Genomic DNA, 21,704 nt, shown 5'->3' with positions numbered 1-21,704 from the left:
ATAAAGTCAATAGATCGAGAGCGTAGAAAACAGAAAGTGAGAGGTGATACTGCAAAAGCAAGCAAACATTTTAATTGTGTGCGCCTTCTGACTTTTCTCATGCATCCACAAGAATGATTTACTCCCAAAATATTATTTGCACCTCTTCAGTTTAAGTTTATACGCTGTTTTTTATGTAGTGCGCCATCTCTTCTTTTGATAGTAAACTGAGGCAATAGCCTCGCTGACTTTCCTGGAGCATAGGAGAGGTGATCCTTGGACGCAAAATAGCAATCAAATAATTTCTTCATTTGTCTTTCACATGGAACTCTGCTGCCTCCGTCAAGCTAACCATCATGGCGGCTCTTCGCTTTTGTCAACAAGGTCGGCTAACTTCTCATGATTTTCCTGTGGCCTTTAAGATGAAGCATCCAATAAGAGCTTGTTGGAAAGTTCAAGTCGCTCACTGTCATGTGGCTTTTGGGGCTTTTTCTCCGTTGATGGTTTGCTGGGAGTCGGTGACTGTGGTCGTCTTTGACTGGATGTCGCCATGTTAGCATAGCAGTTAGCATCGCTCCACATTCTGTGTTCTATCTTCATTCCATCCGGTGGGCGTTGGAAGGAGCAGTCTTTCACGTTCGCAGGGTTTGCTGAGAATGTATGCCGCTCTTTCCTCATAAAGGGCAAACTTTGGGGGTGGGGGGGTGCGCTACGGAAAGCACAAGCGATGGAGCCTGACCCCTCCTCCCGCTTCTCTTCTTCTTCGGTGGTCTTTAAACGGTCGGCCACTTTTGGTGTGCATTAGCACCACCTTGAAGTCAAGTGGGGATGGCGACGTGAATTCAATTCTTTGAATTGAGCCTGGAGAAGTTTAATTGATTGATATCTTCATCTTCCTCTCCCTGCTTCATCCACGAGGGAGGAAGGTCTCGCACCCCCTAGGGAATGAGGGTTTAAAGCCTCAGACTGGGAGGTCCCACCCACGCAGGGGCGGTACCCTTGCCCTCTGTGGATCGAACTGGCTCGAGCTCATGCCAATCAAGTGCGGCACGGCCCAGTGGTAGAGATCCATCCTCTGTGATGATGTGGCAGTATCCAGTGAAGCCCAGGTGCTCCTGCGTCATCCGTCGCTAAACAGTGCCAAAGCGCTCTCAGCGCCATGTAGGTGGAAGAGTGCTATCTGGCGTGTGCGTGAGCGCTATCCGCTCGTGGCTTTGAGAAGGTTCCCAGCAGAGCGCCCTCAAGGTACCTTCACGTACTCTTTCTATCCCCGAGTATTTCCTGAAGTCTTTATTAGCTGGCAAGATAAACCACAGCAACCGAAGCTAACAAAGTACATGAAGAAGTTGCCATCCAGATGGACGGACATGCCGCACGACAATAATTGCAAGGACACATCAGGTGTTGCATTCAATGTCGGCAGTCAAACCGGGCATCACCAAGACGCCAGCCATCAGTGGCTCTGCATGTGTCTGTTCAAAGACGACTTCCGAGAAAATTCATCACCGCATGCAGAGCATCTGAAAGGTTTTTCTCCTGTGTGCGTTCTCATGTGCGTTCTCATGTGGGCCTGATGAGAGAAAGCTTTCCCACAGTCTGAGCAACTGAAAGGTTTTTCTCCCGTGTGTGTTCTCATGTGTGAGAGCATGTTGACCTTCTGGGTGAAGCTCTTTCCGCAGTCCGAGCAGCTGAATGGCTTTTCCCCCGTGTGCGTTCTCATGTGCGACAGCATGTGAACCTTCTGGAAGAACTTCTTACCGCAGTCCGAACAACTGAAGAGTTTCTCCTCAGTGTGCGTTCTCATGTGCGCCAGCATGTTCACCTTTTGAGTGAAGCTTTTACCACAGTCTGAGCAACTGAAAGGTTTTTCTCCTGTGTGCGTTCTCATGTGTAATAGCATGTGGACCTTCTGGAAGAACTTCTTACCACAGTCTGAGCAACTGAAGAGTTTTTCATTAGTATGCCTTCTCGTGTGCGAGAGCATGTTTCTTTTGACTGAGAATCTTTTATCGCAAACGGAGCAACTAAAAGGCTTTTCTCCTGTGCGCGTTGGCACGCGTGACATGGTGTGCTCGCTATCTGATAGCGGAGCTAAGCGCTTGTCTGCTGGGGATCCTCCACGGTGGTCTCCATCGCTATCTGATAGCGGAGCTAAGCGCTTGTCTGCTGGGGATCCTCCACAGTGGTCTCCATGAGGGTGTGAAGACCGAGGTGGTTTGTCTTCATGCTCTTCGGTCTTCACAGAGATGACGGTCAGTGGCAACGTGGCAAGATCAGCCTCCTCCCCCTCCTGAGTGACCCACTGCTCCTCCTCTTCGTCTTTCAAATGGGGGGGCTGGGGCTCCTCGTGCTTTGGAAGGGGAGAGTCTTCTTGACAACCAATGATCTGCTGGACGTCTGCAGGAAACAAAGGGAACTTGATTCGCTGTCATGTAGGCTTCTTGTTTGGAATGAGACACAGGAAGGGTGTTCAATGACGAAGAGGTCGGTGAGAAAACATACCTTCACCACGGAACACAACGAGAGTCTTGCTAGCGGCTTCCTGTTGTCGCCCATGTCGCTCCTTCTCCTCTGGAGTTGGAGGAAGTTCATTCTCGTAGGAGGCAATGGTTCTTTCCAACAGCGCCAATATTTCATTGGCCGCCACCATCAATCGCTCCTTCACCAACTCTTTCAGTGTTTTTAGCGCTGATCCTCCACCGTGGTTTCTGCCTGGAAGCTCCGCCTCTCCTTTCTCCTCACCTGGACTGTGATGAAGCTGTGAGAACTCGGGTGGCTCGTCTTCATGGTCTTCAATGCTGTCAGGGATGCCAGCCCCCCTCTCCTCCTGAGTGACCCAGAGCTCCTCCTCTTCCTCTTTCACATGGGGGGGCTGGTGGTCCTCCTGCTTCAACGTGGACCTCCCTCCATGCCGCTCAATGGGGGGTTCTTCTTGATGACCAATCAGCTGCTGGAAGTCTGCGGGAGAAGTAGAAGTTATTTCTACTTTTGCTTGAGTCCATAGTATTCCACCCTCGGGTTGGGCTTTATACTTGGTAGAGCTCCATAGAGTCTCCCCAAAATAACAAAATGGCTTCTGCTGGTAGAAATCATCACAGAAACAAGAGCTGATGGAGGATACATAAGATGAATGAAATGCTGTCATGGTGACGAGAAGGAACGTTGGTGTGGGGAAGTATTTACTCTGCGGACCGCTCAATCATTCTATAGACCGAACAACCCCCCCCCCCCCCCCCCATTACAGGCATTACAGTTGGGTGAAGATGTAGTAGCAATGTGTGCAGAGCTAGGCTGACATCCATTAGAACAGTTAGCCAGATTGTTACCAATAAATACATGTGCTTTACCATTTGACACAAGTCTATTTCATCATATGGCTTAAGCTTTGTAGCTTTCTGCTGAATTGACATTTGATATCCTTTGATATCATCATATCCTGATACTTCCCATAAGTATCCTGATATATGCTATGGTCCATATCACCCAACCCTTTCATTCATTCATGTTCGATACCGCTCTTTCTCATGGTCGCCCAACTCTATTCTAGCTAATTAGGGTTAGCATTATTATGTCTGACACGGGCTGCACAGGGGCAAGTGGTTAGCACGCAGGCCTCACCCGAGTTCAACCATCTCTGTAAGGGAACAGCTTCGGTGATGATACGCTGGCTGTGTATAAGATGGCCTAATCCTCCGGTCAAAGAAGACGCAGCAACTTCTCTCCCTTTGATGGCTTTATTGACTTGTTTCCAAATAACAGGACACTGTCTCCTTTGTAGATCGTGGGTGTGTGTGTGTGTGTGTGATGTCTGCAAAGACAACAATAATAACAGTATTAATGATGGTTAACCTACAGTGACAGTAGTGTTAGAATAACCTGAATTACAATTGACATATACAACGTGTCATACTGAAAATCACCAGTAAGTGTCAGTGTAGGGTCATGAATAACACAAACGGCCGGTAGGTTACGCGACCAAACCAAACTGAAACATCCCCGGTAGTTACCGATCCGGTCAGTCTGTCACGCTAGCATACAGTACAATAGCAGCCCCAAAGAGCAACTGTTACGCGGCCAATAAACAACGACGGAAATAAACAAACGCACGGCCGTTCACGTTCCACAAGGTTCTGTAAACGTGCTACATGGTAAGCTACACCTTGAGCTTATTAACCTGGTAATAACAACTCTCATTATGTACAAAGTACAAGCATCTGCTTGTCATAAACTTACATCATCACCGACGCACACTGTCGTACTGTACAAAGGGATGAAGGAGAGCGTTGTCTATCGGCGAGGTGCTACTCAACTGACTAAACACCGAAAGTTACTGAACATATATTGCGCATGTGCAGAACAGTCTATAATGTCTGTATGGGGCAGCTTGCTGTGACGTAGGCTCCTCACAGCAGGGAATTCACAACAATCTCTGTGTGGAGTTTGCATGTTCTCCCCCCTGCATGCGTGGCTTCCCCCAGTGCAAAAACATGTTCATTGGCCACTCCAAATTGTCCATAGGTATGAATGAGTGTGAATGGTTGTTTGTCTATATGTGCCCTGTGATTGGCTGGCCACCAGTCCAGTGTGTAAACCGCCTCTCTACCAAGACAGCTCCAGCACCCCCGCGACTCTCGTGAGGATAAGCGGTAGAAAATGAATGAATGCAGGGCTCTACGTTAAAAACAAAAATGACTTGCCCATAGGGAATCCTTAAGGTGAGAACTACTTGCCCGAACTTGCCCCATGTAAAATGAAAAGTGCCATGTTCAATGATCAAAAAAATGTTCAATGGTCAAACAATAATTTGTGAAGCAAAGGTGAGAAAAATACACAGAGAAATTGAACCGATAGATTTTGCAGCTTGTGCAAAATCAGCACTTGGTATTGGATCTAATGGGTGGTGTTTCATTGTGACCACTTCAATTGTCACAGCAATGTGATTCACTCACCTGTGCCATCATTTGATTTGCTGCCGCTAATAAAATACTTGTTTAGGAGGCACTGGTTCATCACATTTGGTGTTTTCCTTCAGAAGTTGTTGAAGAATTAGACGATGTTGGCAGGGATGCCATGATAGATGTTTTCCTAGTAAAACGATCGCTGATTGGTTGATCGCGAACAAGAACGGGTGTGGGTAAATCACAATCCGCGTGGATTGTGGAGTACGGACCGCGGTCTACATAAACGATTCTGATTGGTCCATTTCAAGATTTGCAAGGATTGGTTTGCAAATTACCATCGGAATTACGCAGTCCGTGTTTTACCAACACCCAACAAGAACCGCTTTAAAAAAAACTCTTGGCAGTATGGCATGCTAAAGCGCACTTGCCCGACGGGAATATTAATGATTGGATTTACTTATCCGAATTTTGTTTTAACTTGCCCCGGGCCATCGGTACATCGTTATTGTCGAGCCCTGGAATGAGTTAATGTCTGACATGAAGCTTCATTTCACCATGAACAGTGTGTATGCATGCATGAGTGTATACAGTGCATCCGGAAAGTATTCACAGCGCTTCACTTTTTCCACATTTTGTCATGTTACAGCCTCATTCCAAATTGTATTAATTTAATCTCTTACCTCAAAATTCTACACAAAATACTCCATTATGACAATGTGAAAAAGTTTTTTTTTGACTTTTTTTGAATTTATTAAAAATAGAAAACTAAGAAATCACATTTACATAAGTATTCACAGCCTTTGCCATGAAGCTCAAAATTGAGCTCAGGTGCATCTTTTTTCCACTGATCATCCTTGAGATCAGGTGCATCTTTTTTCCACTGATCATCCTTGAGATCTTTCTACAGCTTAATTGGAGTCCACCTACAGTAAATTCAGTTGATTGGACATGATTTGGAAAGGCACACACCTGTCTATATAAGGTCCCACAGTTGACTGTGCATGTCAGAGCACAAACACCAAGCATGAAGTCAAAAGAACTGTCTGTAGACCTGCGAGTCTTGAGGCACAAATCTGGGGAAGGATACAGAAAAATGTCTGCTGCTTTGAAGGTCCCAATGAGCACAGTGGCCTCCATTATTCGTAAATGGAAGACGTTTGGAACCACCAGGACTCTTCCTAGAGCTGGCCGGCCTTCTAAACTGAGCAATCGGGGAAGAAGGGCCTTAGTCAGGGAGGTGACCAAGGCCCCGATGGTCACTCTGTCAGCGCTCCAGCGTTCCTCTGTGGAGAGGAGAGCCTTCCAGAAGGACAACCATCTCTGCAGCAATCCACCAATCAGGCCTGTATGGTAGAGTGGCCAGACGAAAGCCACTCCTTAGTAAAAGGAACATGTCAGCCCGTCTGGAATTTGCCAAAAAGCACCTGAATGACTCTCAGACCATGAGAAACAAAATTCTCTGGTCTGATGAGACATCGATTGAACTCTTTGGTGTGAATGCCAGGCGCCATGTTTGGAGGAAACCAGGCACTGTTCATCACCAGGCCAATACCATCCCTACAGTGAAGCATGGTGGTGGCAGCATCATGCTGTGGGGATGTTTTTCAGCAGCAGGAACTGGCAGACTAGTCAGGATAGAAGGAAAAATGAATGCAGCAATATATAGAGATATCCTGGATGAAAACCTGCTCCAGAGCGCTCTTGACCTCAGGCTGGGGCGAAGGTTCATTTTTCAGCAGGACAACGACCTGAAGCACACAGCCAAGATCTCAAAAGATTGGCTTCAGAACCACTCCGTGAATGTCCTGGAGTGGCCCAGCCAGAGTCCAGACTTGAATCCGATCGAACATCTCTGGAGAGATCTGAAGATGGCTGCGCACAGACGTCTCCCATCCAACCTGATGGAGCTTGAGACTTATTGCAAAGAAGAATGGGCAAAACTGCCTAAAGATAGGTGTGCTAAACTTGTGGGATCATATTCAAAAAGACTTGAGGCTGTAATTGCTGCCAAAGGTGGATCAACAAAGTATTAAGCAAAGGCTGTGAATACTTATGTAAATGTGATTTTTTTGTTTTCTATTTTTAATAAATTCAAAACATGTCAAAAAAACTTTTTTTCACATTGTCATTATTTTGTGTAGAATTTTGAGGTAAGAGATTAATTTAATACATTTGGGATGAGGCTGTAACATGACAAAATGTAGAAAAAGTGAAGCGCTGTGAATACTTTCCGGATGCACTGTAAGTGAACCAACATTCACTTATTACACAGTAACCTCTAACACATAGTACTACCGTGTACTTGGGCCGCCATCTTGAATAGTATGTACGGCATTGTGATTTCATAAGTAAAACTGCTTTTCGTTGTCACCTGAACGTTGAAGGGGTGTTTAATGATGAACATGTAAACATACCTTCGCCGTGGAACACAACGTGAGTCTTGCCAACAGCTTCCTGTTGTCGTCCGTGTCGCCCCTTCTCCTCTCTCGTTGGAGGAAGTTCCTCCTCGTAGGACGGCATGGTTCTTTCCAACAGCGCCAATATTTCATCGGCCACCGCCACCAGTCGCTCCTTCACCAACTCTTCCAGCATTTTCAGTCTTTTTCACTCGATTCCACCTAACCTCGTCCTCCCTTTTGTCTACAAGCGTTGCGAACTTCCGCCTTATCCGTCTTCCACGGGAGTTTCCCGGCGGCTCCAGCTGCTGTGTGCGTCCCACTGTCGCCATCTTGCGGCGCTGTGGAGGAAGTGCTGAAGGCGAGGGCCGAGGAAAGATGAGACAGCGGGGCTGCAAAGATGTTGACAATCCAACTCGTCTTTATTTGCACAGAACGTTGGCAAGGCAAATATACAAAGTACAAGAAGAATACTTCCTCCTAACCTCTTATTAGGAGCCATGGAGCGTTCAAAGACACAGTGGAACTTATTATAGGAGCCATGGAGTGTTCGAAGACACCATGGAACTTCTTGAGCAATGGAGGGTTGCGTTCAAAGACACCGTGTAACTTTTGTTAGAAGCCATGGAGGGTTGCGTTCAGAGACACCGTGTAACTATCACAGGGAGGGTAGACATCATGACGCGACATGCATGATTTGATGACCCTGGGATGCCAAGCGGGCAGGAAAAGGCTTATTCTGCGTCGTGCGTCTGCATGTGTGACGTCAGAGTTCTCTTGGAATAGCTTTTACCACAAACCGAGCAACTAAAGGGTTTTTTTCTCCCGTGTACGATCTCGAGTGTCGAACCAAACCGCTCTTCAGAGAGAACTTTTTGACACAAACGGAGCACTCGCAGGCTTTTTCTCCCGTGTGTGTCGCCATGTGATATAACATGGTGGACTTATGCGCGAATCTTTTCCCACATACAGAGCAACTAAAAGGTTTTTCTCCTGTGTGCGTTTTCATGTGTCTTGTCAAAGTGTGCCGCTGAACAAATTTTTCACCACAATCTAAACCAGAGGTAGGGAACATATGGCTCGGGAGCCAGGTAGGGCTCTTTCGATGACTGTATCTGGCTCTCAAGCGTTTCTTACCACAATAAAAATGTATTTTTGCTAACATTTTAAAGTAAACATCACTGAAATGATATAAATAATATTCAAAATCAACAACTTTCTTATGCATTTTAATCCGTCCATTTATTTTCTACTGCAATACGACCAACCATATCTATCTTTCCTGATGATATTTTCCAGGTCAAACACCAAAACTCGATTATTACTGGGTAATGCGGTAGTCTACCTCGGTCATTGAGATGTCAACATGTAAATATAAACTTTCCTCCTTTAGTCAAATAGTCACCTAGCTAAAGCTGCAGAACTAAGCCTTCTAACGAAGATGGCCAAAAGAATGAAATACATGTACAGAGTACGGTGCAAAACCATGCAGCAGCAGAAGTTGTATTAATGGCAACAAGTATTTGATTTATTATTATACACTGCGCTGCTCACGAAAGTGTGCTGGCCACACCCCATTGGTGTGGGGTAGTGTGCCTGGTCTACGTAATTAGAGCCCATTATATCTAAAACTGTTGGTCTTACATAAAAATGCACATTGCATTCAATGTTTAAAAAATGTATATGGCTCTCACAGATACACATTTTAAAATATCTGGCCTTCATGGCTCTCGTAGCCAAAAAGGTTCCCGACCCCTGATCTAAACTGTAAGGTTTTTCCCCCGTGTGCCTTCGCATGTGTTGACTCAGCAAACGCTTATAAGAATAGCTTTTAGCGCACACTGAGCAGCTAACGGGTTTTTCTTCCGTGTGTGTCCGCATGTGCACCGTCAAATAACGCTTTTGGCTAAATATTTTCCCGCACACGGAGAACGTACAACCTTTCTCTCCTGTGTGGGTCCTGTGTGTCTCGTCGAAGTGGGCCTCTGAGCATACTCCTGCGTGCGTCAGCATATGTTGCGTCAAATGGCACTTGAAAGAAAAGCTTTCAGCACAGATGGAACAGGGCCAACATTTTACAGCTGCCTTCTTTCTACAATGTTTGTTGTCACCGTGAGTCCCTGTGTCGCCTTCACGGTCGCTGCTCAGAGCTTCTTCATCCTCAGGAGAGCGTGACGTGGCGTGCTCGCCTGCTCGGGGTTCCTCTCCATGCTCTTCCGTCTTCACGGACACGACAGTTAGTGGCAACGTGGTGACATCCGCCTCCTCTTTAAGGTGGGGAGGGGGGGGGGGGGCTGTGGCTTGACGTCTGCGGATAGACATGACAGTAAATGATCTTGTCCTGTACCTCTGGTCCATGACTTTTGAGGCGTTGCAAGTATCATACTAACCCTAACCAGGAAAGAGAATGTCTGAAATAGAGAACGTTGGCGGTTTTTATTACCTTTGAAAAACAAAGGGGTCAGACAACACCTTTATTCGGTATTCATGGCGGTCTGTAGGTGTCTGGCCAAGAGCGGCCTCTTGGCGAGAAGTCTTATCCTCCATAGCATGCAAATGAATGACGTTACAATAGAAAGGGAGACATTCTTGTCACTCCCCCCGATGCCGCCCTCATGTATGGGGTTAGCCTGCACCCATTCTTCTGGCATGGTTTGTCGGGACTTCCTGATGCCCCCTTGTCCTGGAAGGGGAGCTTTATTCGTCACCCCAAGATAGCCTCCTGCTGGGCCCACTACCCTTGGAGGGACACCGGGATGTGCTAGGATACAAAAGGTGAAGCTCTACAAAAGGCTATAAAGTCATTCACATAAAAAGATAATGTGTTACCTATGTTATACCTGTAAAATATACATTTTCCATCACATAAGGCTTCAAGTTGACATGATGTGTAACAAATACACCCCGTATCATATGAACACATGACATTTTTAAATTCGTCCGCACATCATGGCTAAAATATGACTTTTGGAACATCGCTAAATAACGTAGTACAAGCTCATAGGCCGCCATCTGGACGATGTCCTTCTGGTAGGGAGACGGTGATTGACATAACAACTAAGTTTCTCACCCGCGTCTCATACTGGTGACAGAAAGTATTTTAAAAGATGAAGTAGAAGGTCAGTGCACATGTAAACATACCATCGAGGTGTAGCATCATCCCAGTCTGGCAAACAGCTTCCAGTTGCTGTCGAAGTCGCTCCTTCTCCTCTCTCGTTCGAGAAAGTTCCTCCTCGTAGGACGATATGGTTCTTTCAAACAGCGCCAATATGTCATCAACTGCCGCCATCGGTCGCTCCCTTATCAACATTTTGTGGCGGTATCGCCTCTCGAGACGCTAACTTCCGCCTTTTTCGACTTCCAAAGCGGTTTTACGGCAGAGAAGCCGTTTTACGGCAGAAAAGTCGCAAAGCCGCCAGGGTGACATCACGCTGCTGCCACCTTGCGGCTGCATCGGAGAGGAAGACTAATCATGCCATGTGGCCTTTAACAAGAAAAAGGCATAACAAAGAAAACACGGTTAAAGTGGACGTATTAAATACATTGGAATATGCCTGGATCAGAAAGGCACAAGGTAAAGTCTGTAGACAGTCTGTAGGTAGTAGATGAACGTAAAAAGCTGTTACTGGTAAAGAATGCGGAGCAGATCATCTTCAATCATTGATGTGCATACATACAGTATGGAGAGCTTGGAGGCTTGGAGAAGAGCAACCATAGATTATGGAAGTTCTGCGTATGGCGCTGCAGCTAAAAGACATTTATTGAAAATAGGAAGAAATATACACAACGCATTCAGGATGGGCAATTGGACCAATGCTGATGGAAGCAGTGCAGATCGAGGTAGGGAAAGTACCATACCACCTGAGAAGGCACCGACTTGCTAGCATACTGGAGTAGACGGAAGGATGTAGCCATGGGATTTGGTACTGCTGGGAGTGCAGAAATGATGGCAAGCTTTATGGGAAACTATTGGGAATACATTTCAATGGAGAATGTTAAAAATAGAACTAAGGCTGTGCTGGGTGCCTGTACATTGTTAAAAGGGGGACACTACTCATGTAGCTATGTACCTACCAAATGTGTCCTCCTGTCTGCATTGCCACCAACCCTTCTGGCCCATCATATCCCAGCATCCTTTGCACGCTTCCATCTTGCCCTTCAAAAAGTCAACATTACGGTGCAAAAGTCACAGAATTGAGCATGAGTATTGATGAATGAATATGTATTCGTTTGTTCGTAAATGTAAGTATTGATTTATTTGGTGCTGCAGGGTGCGCAAGTGATTAGCACGCAGGCCTCACAGCTAGGAGATCAGATTTTGATTCCACCCTCGGTCATCTTTGTGTGGAACTTGCATGTTCTCCCCGTGCGTGGGTTTTCTCCAGGTACTCCAGTTTCCTCCCACACTGGGCTAATTGACGACTCCATAGGATTGAATGGGACTGGTTGTTTGTCCATATCTGCCCTGTGATTGGCTGGCCACCAGTCCAGGGTGCCTCTTGCCCCAAGACAGCTGGGATAGGCTCCAGCACCCTGCGACCCTCGTGAATGAATGATGAAGAATTGGGTGAGTAGAGTTTGATGTAAGCAGCGTTTGAACATAAAGTCGTTCTTCAAAGAGAGATTTGACATTATGTAAATACATAACACTTCATATTATGAACATAAATGGAACTAGATTGTCATTGTGTACATCACGTACATGTTTTATTGGCAAAATTCTGTGTCTTATCTTTTATGAATGGAAAACTTAAAACTTGTGTTGCTGCTGATCAGTGTTGTAGAAATGAAGGAAGGAGCCAAAAAGTAACCACTAAATAAAAAAAGCTATCAGGTTTAGCTGTGACGTGGAGATACAGCTGTAGAAGGATAACATTTCTTCTCTGTCCTGTCTACCGTAATAGGAAAGTAAAAGTGACTGGTGGGTGTTGTTTCATCTGTACAGAGCTCTAATCATGTTAAAAGCGTATTTAGAAGCTGCTTAACTGGTTTATTATGTGTTATTTCCTTTTATGTTGACTAAATCAGGTAGTAAGGGTGTAAGGGTGACTATAGGGGTGTTATTTCTTGGTCATAGAGCTCTTATCATGTTAAAAGTGTATTTAGAAGCTGCTTATCGGGTTTAGTATGTGTTATTTCCTTTTAATATGTTGACTATATCGAGTACAAAGCGTGTAAGGGTGACTATAGGGGTGTTATTCCATGGTCACAGAGCTCTAATCATGTTAAAGGTGTAGTTAGAAGCTGCTGAACTGGTTTATTGTGTGTTATTTCCTTTTATTATTTTGACTAAATCAGGTAGTAAGGGTATCAGGGTGACTATAGGGGTGTTCTTTAATTAGGGGTGTAATTTAATTAAAACGCTGCTTAACAAGTTTATTATGTGTTATTTTCTTTTATTATGTTGGCTATATCGGGCACTAAGAGTGTAAGGGTGACTATAGGGGAGTTATTCCATGGTCACAGAGCTCTAATAATGTTAAAATTGTATTTAGAAGCTGGTTAACGGGTTTTGTTTGTTTCTTTTGGCTTTTTCCTGATTACGGAGTCGCCACAGCAGATCTTTTTGATCCTTTATTATGTGGTATTTCCTTTTATTGTTTCCTATATGTGACATCAAGCATGCATGACGTCACTCCGCCGCCATCTTGTGGCGGTGTTGAAGAACACTCAAGATGAGAACTGAGGGAGAAAGAAGAGCTGCAAGTTGAGAATCCTCTGCCTGGTCATGAAACCAAGAAGGTTCCTGGTGAGCATGAAGATGGTCTTTATTGCAAAGCACGTGGCTAACATGGAATGAAGGAATAAACTAGAATCCTTCCTGTCTTATTACAATACAATAAAACACAAACACACTTTCACTATCACTGATATACTCACAGTATGACCTGTAGTATTACTACAAGCACACCTACTAATAGTTGAGCACAAAGTGAGCAGGACTACTGTCTGTCATGCGTGCGCAAGTGTGCAGTCAAATTGTCCTGCCGTGTGAATGTTTTACAACAGAGTGAGCAGGAATATGGTTTTTCACCCATGTGTGTTCTCATGTGTTGAGTGAAATGATGCTTACGGGGAAAGCCTTTACCGCAGATGGAGCATGGGAAAGGTTTTTCCCCGGTGTGCGTCCGTATGTGTGCCAGCATTGTTGTCTTAAGGGAAAATGTTGTATCGCACGCTGAGCAAGTAAAAGGTTTTTCTCCGGTGTGCGTTTTCATGTGTTGAGTGAAATTGTGCTTATGAGAAAAGCTTTTAGTGCAAACCGAGCATCTGAAAGGTTTCTCTCCAGTGTGTGTTTTCATGTGCGATGCCATACTTGACCCTTGAGCGAATCCTTTCCCACAAACTGAACAAATGAAAGGTTTTTCTCCAGTGTGGATTCTCATGTGTGATACCATATGAGACTTGCGAGAGAATCGTTCAAAGCAAACCGAACAACCAAAGGGTTTTTCCCCTGTGTGTGTCATCATGTGTGATGCAATTTTGGACTTTAGAGAGAATCGTTCATTACAAACCGTACAACTAAAAGGTTTTTCCCCGGTGTGTGTTGTCATGTGTTGCACCAAAGTCGACCTCAAAGCAAATTTATTCTCACAAACAGAGCAAAAGAAAGGTTTTTCCCCAGTGTGCGTTCTCATGTGTCGCACCAAAGTCGACCGCTTAGCAAATTTCTTGCCACAAACTGAGCAACTAAAGGGTTTCTCTCCCGTGTGTGTTCTCATGTGTTCAGTGAGAAGGCTCGGGAAAGAAAAGCTTTTCACACAAACCGAGCAGGTCAAACCTTTTTTACCCGTCTTCTTTTCAGAGTGTTTTCCGTCAGCGTGACGACTGGTGTCACCTTCACAGTCGGCATCGCTGCTCAAGGCTTCTCCATCCCCAGGAGAGTGAGACGCTGTGCGCTCGCTATCTGACAGCCGAGGAAGGTCTTTGTGGTCTTCAGTCTTCACAGAGACCACAGTCAGGGGCGGCGTGGCAAGATCGGCCCCCTCCCCCTCCTGAGTGACCCACAGCTCCTCCTCTTCCTTTTTAAGGCGGGGGGGCTGGGGATCCTCCTGCCTCAAAGAGGAGCCCCCCCCCCTGCGGCTGAGGGGGACGTTCTTCTGGATGTCTGCAGCACACAAATGGCACAAAGTCCGGAAGCCCCGGTTTACACGCACGCCACGTAACGCCACCGCGGACCTCACGTTAGTGCCTTCAGCTAAAGGATGCTATATTCCAAGCACTAGCTAACACAAACATGGCTCCAAACGATGGTATCTGCTTTTGTTTCTGGTGGTTGTGGTGCTCCTCACAGGCACAGAAAATACGCCATTGTTAGTGCTTCAGCAATTTGAAAAACGACTTGGTTTCCTTTATCACACACAATTTCATACCTGAATTTCCTTTGAAATGCACCATTAACACGCTAGCTTGGTGAGGAAAAAGAGTTGTGGTGGCGGAACACATTTTCATGGTTTATTCCTGACAGGCCAACCAAAAACACACATTAGATTTCTAAAAGACGTAATAAGATTAAATCAAAGAAAAACTATTTTCCAGCTGTCACATGAGAATGTTAGAAGAACAAGTTCAACTCCCTTCTTGTTTGACAAAGGAACATTGTTATTGCTTCTTATGATACTTAGCACACTCTTATGTCTACTATATTGGGTAATAGAAGTGTAAAGGTGAGGGGCGTTATTTCATGTCTAGAAGGCTCTAATCATATTCAAATGCCTATTTAGAAGGTGGTAAACAGGCTTTCTATATGTCTACTATCTTGGGTAATAGGAGTGTAAAGTTGACTATAGGGGTGTTATATCATATCTAGAGGGCTCTCATGATGCCAGAGTGTATTTAGAAGATGGTTACCTATGAAAACATTGCATCCTACTGGGTGGAAATGGAGTCGTCGTGGTGGAGCGCCATGAAGGAGGGAAGACTGTAGACCTGGTCTACGTGATGTGGAGGTTGGTGTGTTTATACATTTCATATAGTGGTTTTATTTTGATGTCCCTGCCCCTGTTTGGAGCATCCCTTTTAAGGGCTTTTTCAATTCTGCCAGCAGTGAAAGGAGTGTAGGAGTCTTGAGGACGTGAAGTGATTCACGTGCAGAATCTCTCCAATCTTGGACAGAACAGGAAGGTTGGAGGTCGGTCTTATTAGCTGAGAATTCCCTTATTTTCACGTGTAAATGTGGACAGGTACAAGAGTTGACAAAGGAGAAACAAAGTCCCGTCACATGACCTCGGTGTCGTTTTCCCATTGGTTGGTAGTTAAATCAACATGGCGGTCGCCCAGCTCAGCTCAGTGAATAAAAAGGCAATTTGTGGACATTTTCGGCCACATAGAGCCTTCCTTGCAAGCTAGAGTGTGCCAAAAGGATAAAGAGCACGAAAATACCTTCAAGTTGTAGCAAAACTCCAGTCTTGCTAACAGCTTCCAGTTGTTGTCGAAGTCGCTCCTTCTCCTCTCTCGTTCGAGAAAGTTCCTCCTCGTCGGACGCTACGGTTTTTTCAAACAGCGCCAATATTTCATCGGCTGCCGCCATTATTCGCGTCTTCACCAACTCTTTCAACATCAACATGTTTTATCCTCGATTATAATCAGCAGCCCTCGTCCTTTCTCTCGCGTCTGCCCCAAAACGGTGTTAGTCGTCCGCCATTTTCTTTCCTCCCCGGGGGTTTCGGCCAAGCCTCCTTGACGTTATGTGGCCGCCTTATTGCGGCGGTGGCGACAACAGCTCAAATTAAAGATCCGACGTACCGTAACAAAATGGCAGATTGTTGCTCATCCGGTTTGACCTAATCCGTTATTCCGTAAATTAATATTATGACAAGATGTGGAACTATCAAACACCATTACTGTGTTGAATCTAATGGGAACCCCCAGTTAGTTACTTTTATTTCTTTATTTGTTTTCTTTTCTTTAATATGTGTGTTTTGCTTACTTAGCTGTGTTTTACTACTTTGCTTTACTTTATCCTTTTCTTTTTTGATTCTGGAATTAAGTTGAAGTTCTTGCCAATGTTGTGTGTCCATAGTCTTTGTATGTTCATTGTATGTGTTCTGTTCTACTTTTTAAAAAAAATCAATATGATGAGATAAAAAAAATTATGTAATCAAAAGTCTTCATTGTGCGGTAGGAAAGGCATAATTAAGAGATGAAAGACATAATTACGATATTTAAATCAATAATTAGGAGATAAACGGCATAATTACGACATTTAAATCAATAATTACAGATAAAAATCATAATTACGACATTTAAATCAATAATTAGCAGATAAGTCATAATTACGACATTTAAATCAATAATTGGGAGATAAACGGCATAATTATGACATTTAAATCAATAATTAGCAGATAAAAGTCACAATTACGACATTTAAAACAATAATTAGGAGATAAATGGCATAATCACGACATTTAAATCAATAATTAGGAGATAAACGGCATAATTACGACATTTAAATCAATAATTAGCCGATAAAAGTCATAATTACGCCATTTAAATCAATAATTAGGAGACAAAGGCATAATTCTGACATTAAAAGTAATTATGAGATAATTACTTTCATTCATTAATTTTCTACCGCTTATCCTCACGAAGGGGGTGCTGGAGCCTATCCCATCGGTCCTCGGGCGAAAAGGCGGGGTCTACCCTGGACTGGTGGCCAGCCAATCACAGGGTACATATAGACAAACAACCATTCACACTCACATTCATACCCATGGACAATTTGGAGTCGCCAATTAACCTAGCATGTTTTTGGAATGTGGGAGGAAACCGGAGTACCCGGAGAAAACCCACGCATGCACGGGGAGAACATGCAAACTCCACACAGAGATGCCCGAGGGTGGGATTGAACCCTGGTCTCCTAGCTGTGAGGTCTGCGCGCTAACCCCTAGACCACCGTGCCGCCCCTAATTATGAGATTAAAGGTTAGAATTACGATAAGAAAGACATAATTAAGAGATAAACGTGGTAAGGATGAGTCAGAAACTGAGCATGGACCGTAATGCATCCCATAATATTAACATAGCGTCGGGCTATCCAGAACCTGCCGGGGTTCCCTTCTTTCCAATTTGGGCAGTTTTCCATACCACCGCAAGATAGCAGTAGTGTGACGTCACGGATGAGCCTAAAACCCCCATCAAAGACGAAGAGAAGCACCAGACGCGAGACAAAGGGGGAAGGCGACGAGCTCCAAAACCTCGGAAATGTGGAAGGAGTTGGTGAAGGAACGACTAATGGCGGCGGCTGATGAAGTGTTTGCAAGGTTCCAGAGAACGACGGCCTCGTACGAAGGGGAACCTTCTCGAACGAGAGTGAAAGAGTTGGTGAAGGAGCGACTAATGGCGGCGGCCGAGGAGATATTGGCGCTGTTTGAAAGAACCGTAGCGTCCTACGAGGGGGAACTTTCTGGAACCAGAGACGAGAAGGAGCGACTTCGACAACAACTGGAAGCTGTTAGCAAGGATGGAAGTGTGCCACGACTTGAAGGTATTTTCTTCCTGTCGGGAAGATCCCGTAGCTGCACGGAAGAATCTAAAATGTCACTTATGGTTCCGGAGACGCAGACGGACGGCCGCCATGTTGATTTCACCTCAACAGCCAATGGGAATATGAGTGGGTGGTCTTCTTCTTCTTCTTTCTCTTGCTGTTTTAACGGTGGATGCAATAACGCCACCCTCCGGATGTGTGCGTTCTGGACGATATTGGTGATATCACATCCATACATATTTTTTATGTGACTTCATTCCCCTAATTCATTCCCCCTATTTCACCTCTGCCACTAAAATGAGTGAGTTTATTCTGGAAAAATTGGGACTGCTTTTCATTGCAGTCTGACTTTTTTCCCTTTATTGTTGTAAAATGATTTCCATGTTTATTGTTAACATGTTTGCTGCTGTTCTCATGCACCACAATGACCTGGGTCTTTCTTGTGTTCTGCCTGAGCCCCTACCTGACCTGACACATTCCTGCACCCTAACCTCTGATTAAAGTGTCTTTGTGTTCTGCAGACGTCCAGCAGCTGGTTGGCTGTCAAGAAGAACGGGTGGGGTGCTGCACCTTGATTAAAGAGGAACAGGAGGATCTGTGGGTCACTCAGCAGGAGGAGGAGGCCGATCTCACCAGGTTGCCTCTGACCGTCATCCTCGTGAAGACTGAAGAGCCACCCGAGTCCTCACGTCGGTCGTGTGCTTCAGATGTGCACCGGCTAATTGGTCATCGAGAAGAACGTCTACCTCAGCCGCAGTGTGGGTGCTCCGCCTTGAAGCAGGAAGATGTCCAGCCTCCCCACGTCCCTGTGAAGATAGAAGATGATGGAGAAGAACCACTCTCAGTCAAGCTCTCAGCTTCGCTGTCAGATAGCGAACACACATCACACTCTCCTGAGGATGAGGAAGCTCCGAGCGGCGATCCAGACTCTGAAGGAGAAACGAGGACTCACGCTGACAACAAACACTCGAAAAAGAAGATGGGTAAAACGTGTTTGACCTGCTCGGTTTGTGCTAACAACTTTTTTCACCCGAGCAAACTGACCCGGCACATGCGAAAACACACCGGGGAAAAACCCTTTAGCTGCTCCTTTTGTGGCTCAAAATTTGCCATGAGGTCCACTTTGATGCGACACATGAGAACACACACTGGAGAAAAACCTTTCAGTTCCTCCGTTTGTGACAGTAAATTTGCTCACAGGTTCACACTGACGACACACATGCAAACACACACTGGAGAAAAAGCCTTTAGTTGCTCCGTTTGCGGCAAAGGCTTCGCTCGAAAGTCACTTCTGGACTCACATGTGAGAATGCACACAGGAGAAAAACCTTTCAGTTGTTCAGTTTGTGGTAAAGGATTCTCTCATAGGTCAAATATGGCGTCACACATGAGGACCCACACCGGAGAGAAACCTTTTAGTTGCTCAGTTTGTGAGGACCGATTCACTCGAAAGTCGTGCTTGGTATCACACATGACTAAACACACTGGAGAAAAACCTTTTAGTTGTTCCATTTGTGGGAAAGGATTCTCTGAAAGGTCAAACATAGCATCACACATGAGGACTCATACGGGAGAAAAACCCTTTCATTGTTCAGTTTGTGATAAAGTGTTCTCGGAACGGTCAAACATGGCGTCACACATGAGGACCCACACTGGGGAAAAACCCTTCAGCTGCTCAGTTTGTGGTAAGAGATTTTCTCAGAGGTCCACCATGGCATCACACATGACAACGCACACAGGAGAAAAACCCTTTTATTGCTCCAAGTGTAGCAAAAGATTCTCTCACAGGTCAGGCATGGTGTATCACATGAGGTCGCACGCAGGGGGATCGGCCTCAGACAAGGACGATCATCTCCCTGATGATGCGTGAACCTCCAGCATGACACCAGAACGTTGGCATGAAATGTGCGTAGATGGCACGGGTATTGTAAGCGACACGCAGTGTGTTGGTTCCTCCTTTGCTCTGCCGTATGAAAGGTTGGATGGAGAGAGAGTTTGTTGCTCATCGCCAACCTGCAGCCACCGTCGATGCTGCACTCAATATACCCTTCATGCCGCCGATAGCGCTCATGTCCTCATGCATTCGATACTTCGACATCTACCGTCTTGTTGACCTGGCCGTGACGTTAAAAGGCATCCGGCAGTGAGGCGTCAAACAGGGAGGTGGAGTTACCCATCATCGTCGTATTCATTAGTTCCCCAGTAACTACTCATTAGTTCCTCAGTAACTATTCAGTAGTTCCCCAATAACTACTCATTAGTTCCCAGTCACTACTCATTAGTTCCACAGTAAGCACTCATTAGTTCACCAGTAACTACTCATTAGTTCCCCAGTAACTATTCAGTAGTTCCCCAATAACTACTCATTAGTTCCCCAGTAACTACTCATTAGTTCCTCAGTAACTATTCAGTAGTTCCCAATAACTATTCATTAGTTCCCTAGCATCAGTAGCTACTCATTAGTTTCTCAGAAACTGTTCATTAGTTCCCCAGTAACTACTCAATAGTACACTTACTGTAATGACTGGGTCAGTCCCAAGAGCAGAGGGCTTTGTAGTACAGTAATGTACATGTAATGCATGAGTATATTGTGTATGGATAGTGTTACAACAGAAATGATGTATTTGAATGGCCAGAATGTGTTTCTGTCTGGAAGTAAAAGCTGTTGATCATGTTCTACGCGAGCCGACTTGTGGAAAGTTGTTATTTCTGTTGGTTCGTCTTGGAAAGGGTGGCGGTGGCGGCAGGGCCCCACCCGATGGTGGACACCAGAGGTTGGGCTGCCATCAGGCTGAAGAAGGAGTCCTATGGAGCATGTATGGCGTGTGGGACCCTCATCAACATTGCATGGAAGTCCGGAGCAGTACCTCTGGATTGGCAGACTGGGCTGGTGGTGAGCGGAGAGTGTTTTCCGACTACAGGGGGGTCACACTCCTCAGCCACCTTCCGTGGAAAAGTCTGTTCCAGGGTGCTGGAGAGAAGGGTACAGCCTTGGTCCAACCTGGCCGACAGGAGGTGCAATGGACCAGCTCTACAGACTCACCACACAGAGCCAGCTAGCAGGCGTACTGTAACGTTACCGGTGCGTTTGAAGGCATCATCACACGAACAGCAGGGCTGCACCGGCGGGGGGGGGGGTTCATGGTGTAGGCCAGTGATTCCCAAAGTGTGGGCCGTGGTGGTACTGCAGGTGGGCCATGAGAGGTCATTAAAAATATGATTAATTTTTGCTATAAATAATAACCTATTGAGTGTTATTGACCTGTCACAATATTTCAGGAACCTTATACAGTTTATGATTGGAACATAGCTCTCTGGTCATCATGCCAGTCTAGAATGAGAATTAATTCTGTCTTGTGTGTACACCACAGATTAAAAGTTTGAGCTCCCTTTATCCCCCCTGCTTTAATGTAAGCCTGAATCTTAATAATAATATTAATTATCATTATAATTTATTAAAATATATAAAAAATATTATCATCATTATTATTATTATTAAGTGTCCTGAGAATGCAGCATTTTGTCTATGTACTGTTTATAGGACATTTTTTTTAGATTTTCAAGAGGGCCCCGAGTTGGTAAAGTTTTGGAACCCCTGGTGTAGTCTATGTGTGTTTGGTGTAGGCCAAACACACTGGAATTGGCACAACCTGGGTAAACACACAACTACTGCATGCAAAACAATAAACAGCAATAAACTTGGTTTATGGCACCCAAATCTGCATATTCACAACAAATCAAACCACAAAACACGTGTGAATTGGATAACCCACTACTCGAGCCCCCCTCCTCCAACACAGCCCAAAGCTCCACAACAAAAAAGACCCACACAGTCAACTGACCAAATGCACCTATGCATCTGATAAACATGGAAAAACAGTGGTTGGCTCTCCAGTATTAAATAACTTGAGTACTAAAGGAAAAGTAATGCTGAGATAGTTCA

At 45.2% G+C, this 21,704-nt stretch overlaps 4 protein-coding genes across 6 annotated transcripts; 1 reads left to right on the top strand and 3 right to left on the bottom strand.

The window, feature by feature from the left end:
• Window positions 1-47: 47 nt before the first annotated feature.
• LOC131127589 (zinc finger and SCAN domain-containing protein 2-like) lies at window positions 48-7,595 on the bottom strand. Of its 2 annotated transcripts, XM_058069637.1 has the most exons (4): window positions 7,295-7,573; window positions 3,598-3,787; window positions 2,482-2,937; window positions 48-2,376 (listed from the first exon to the last, which is right to left on the bottom strand). In XM_058069637.1, exons 1-4 carry the CDS (start codon window positions 7,427-7,429, stop codon window positions 1,433-1,435), a joined length of 1,725 nt encoding a protein of 574 aa, XP_057925620.1. In that variant the 5' UTR covers window positions 7,430-7,573; the 3' UTR covers window positions 48-1,432. The 2 variants fall into 2 exon arrangements, with proteins under 2 accessions (XP_057925620.1, XP_057925621.1); XM_058069638.1 differs by lacking the exon at window positions 3,598-3,787 and having other exon boundaries at window positions 7,295-7,595.
• A 91-nt stretch (window positions 7,596-7,686) lies between these two features.
• LOC131127625 (gastrula zinc finger protein XlCGF8.2DB-like) lies at window positions 7,687-12,884 on the bottom strand. Its single transcript, XM_058069692.1, has 3 exons — window positions 10,418-12,884; window positions 9,720-10,037; window positions 7,687-9,584 (listed from the first exon to the last, which is right to left on the bottom strand). The coding sequence occupies exons 2-3, from the start codon at window positions 9,821-9,823 to the stop codon at window positions 8,783-8,785; spliced, it is 906 nt and encodes a 301-aa protein (XP_057925675.1). The 5' UTR covers window positions 9,824-10,037; window positions 10,418-12,884; the 3' UTR covers window positions 7,687-8,782.
• Window positions 12,885-13,019: 135 nt separating this feature from the next.
• On the bottom strand, window positions 13,020-16,170 carry LOC131127604 (gastrula zinc finger protein XlCGF57.1-like). The gene is made up of 2 exons (XM_058069662.1): window positions 15,659-16,170; window positions 13,020-14,384 (listed from the first exon to the last, which is right to left on the bottom strand). The coding sequence occupies exons 1-2, from the start codon at window positions 15,840-15,842 to the stop codon at window positions 13,219-13,221; spliced, it is 1,350 nt and encodes a 449-aa protein (XP_057925645.1). The 5' UTR covers window positions 15,843-16,170; the 3' UTR covers window positions 13,020-13,218.
• Window positions 16,171-17,354: 1,184 nt separating this feature from the next.
• Window positions 17,355-20,445, top strand: LOC131127585 (zinc finger protein OZF-like). Of its 2 annotated transcripts, none has more exons than XM_058069629.1 (2): window positions 17,355-17,887; window positions 18,283-20,445. In XM_058069629.1, exons 1-2 carry the CDS (start codon window positions 17,479-17,481, stop codon window positions 19,629-19,631), a joined length of 1,758 nt encoding a protein of 585 aa, XP_057925612.1. In that variant the 5' UTR covers window positions 17,355-17,478; the 3' UTR covers window positions 19,632-20,445. The 2 variants fall into 2 exon arrangements, with proteins under 2 accessions (XP_057925612.1, XP_057925613.1); XM_058069630.1 differs by having other exon boundaries at window positions 17,359-17,761.
• The last annotated feature ends 1,259 nt before the right edge of the window (window positions 20,446-21,704 follow it).

The sequence above is a fragment of the Doryrhamphus excisus genome, chromosome 4 (genome assembly GCF_030265055.1).
Source record: "Doryrhamphus excisus isolate RoL2022-K1 chromosome 4, RoL_Dexc_1.0, whole genome shotgun sequence".
Lineage (NCBI taxonomy): Eukaryota > Metazoa > Chordata > Actinopteri > Syngnathiformes > Syngnathidae > Doryrhamphus > Doryrhamphus excisus.
The sequence above is the reverse complement of the archived record's forward strand: the minus strand, read 5'-3'. Positions and strand labels throughout refer to the sequence as shown.

What these genes read in the sequence shown, in the direction of transcription:
- LOC131127625 (XM_058069692.1), bottom strand. Translation starts at nt 9,823, where the DNA reads ATGGAGGATAAGACTTCTCGCCAAGAGGCCGCTCTTGGCCAGACACCT. An exon ending in GACCCCTTTGTTTTTCAAAG is followed by an intron (nt 9,585 to 9,719) that starts GTAATAAAAACC and finishes GTCTATCCGCAG; the next exon opens with ACGTCAAGCCACAGCCCCCC.
- LOC131127604 (XM_058069662.1), bottom strand. Translation starts at nt 15,842, where the DNA reads ATGTTGATGTTGAAAGAGTTGGTGAAGACGCGAATAATGGCGGCAGCC. An exon ending in AGTTTTGCTACAACTTGAAG is followed by an intron (nt 14,385 to 15,658) that starts GTATTTTCGTGC and finishes TGTGTGCTGCAG; the next exon opens with ACATCCAGAAGAACGTCCCC.
- LOC131127589 (XM_058069637.1), bottom strand. Translation starts at nt 7,429, where the DNA reads ATGAAATATTGGCGCTGTTGGAAAGAACCATGCCGTCCTACGAGGAGG. An exon ending in ACAGAGATGGTTGAACTCGG is followed by an intron (nt 2,938 to 3,597) that starts GTGAGGCCTGCG and finishes CTTCTCCCGCAG; the next exon opens with ACTTCCAGCAGCTGATTGGT. An exon ending in CGTTGTGTTCCGTGGTGAAG is followed by an intron (nt 2,377 to 2,481) that starts GTATGTTTTCTC and finishes TGTTTCCTGCAG; the next exon opens with ACGTCCAGCAGATCATTGGT.
- LOC131127585 (XM_058069629.1), top strand. Translation starts at nt 17,479, where the DNA reads ATGTGGAAGGAGTTGGTGAAGGAACGACTAATGGCGGCGGCTGATGAA. An exon ending in AACAGCCAATGGGAATATGA is followed by an intron (nt 17,888 to 18,282) that starts GTGGGTGGTCTT and finishes TGTGTTCTGCAG; the next exon opens with ACGTCCAGCAGCTGGTTGGC.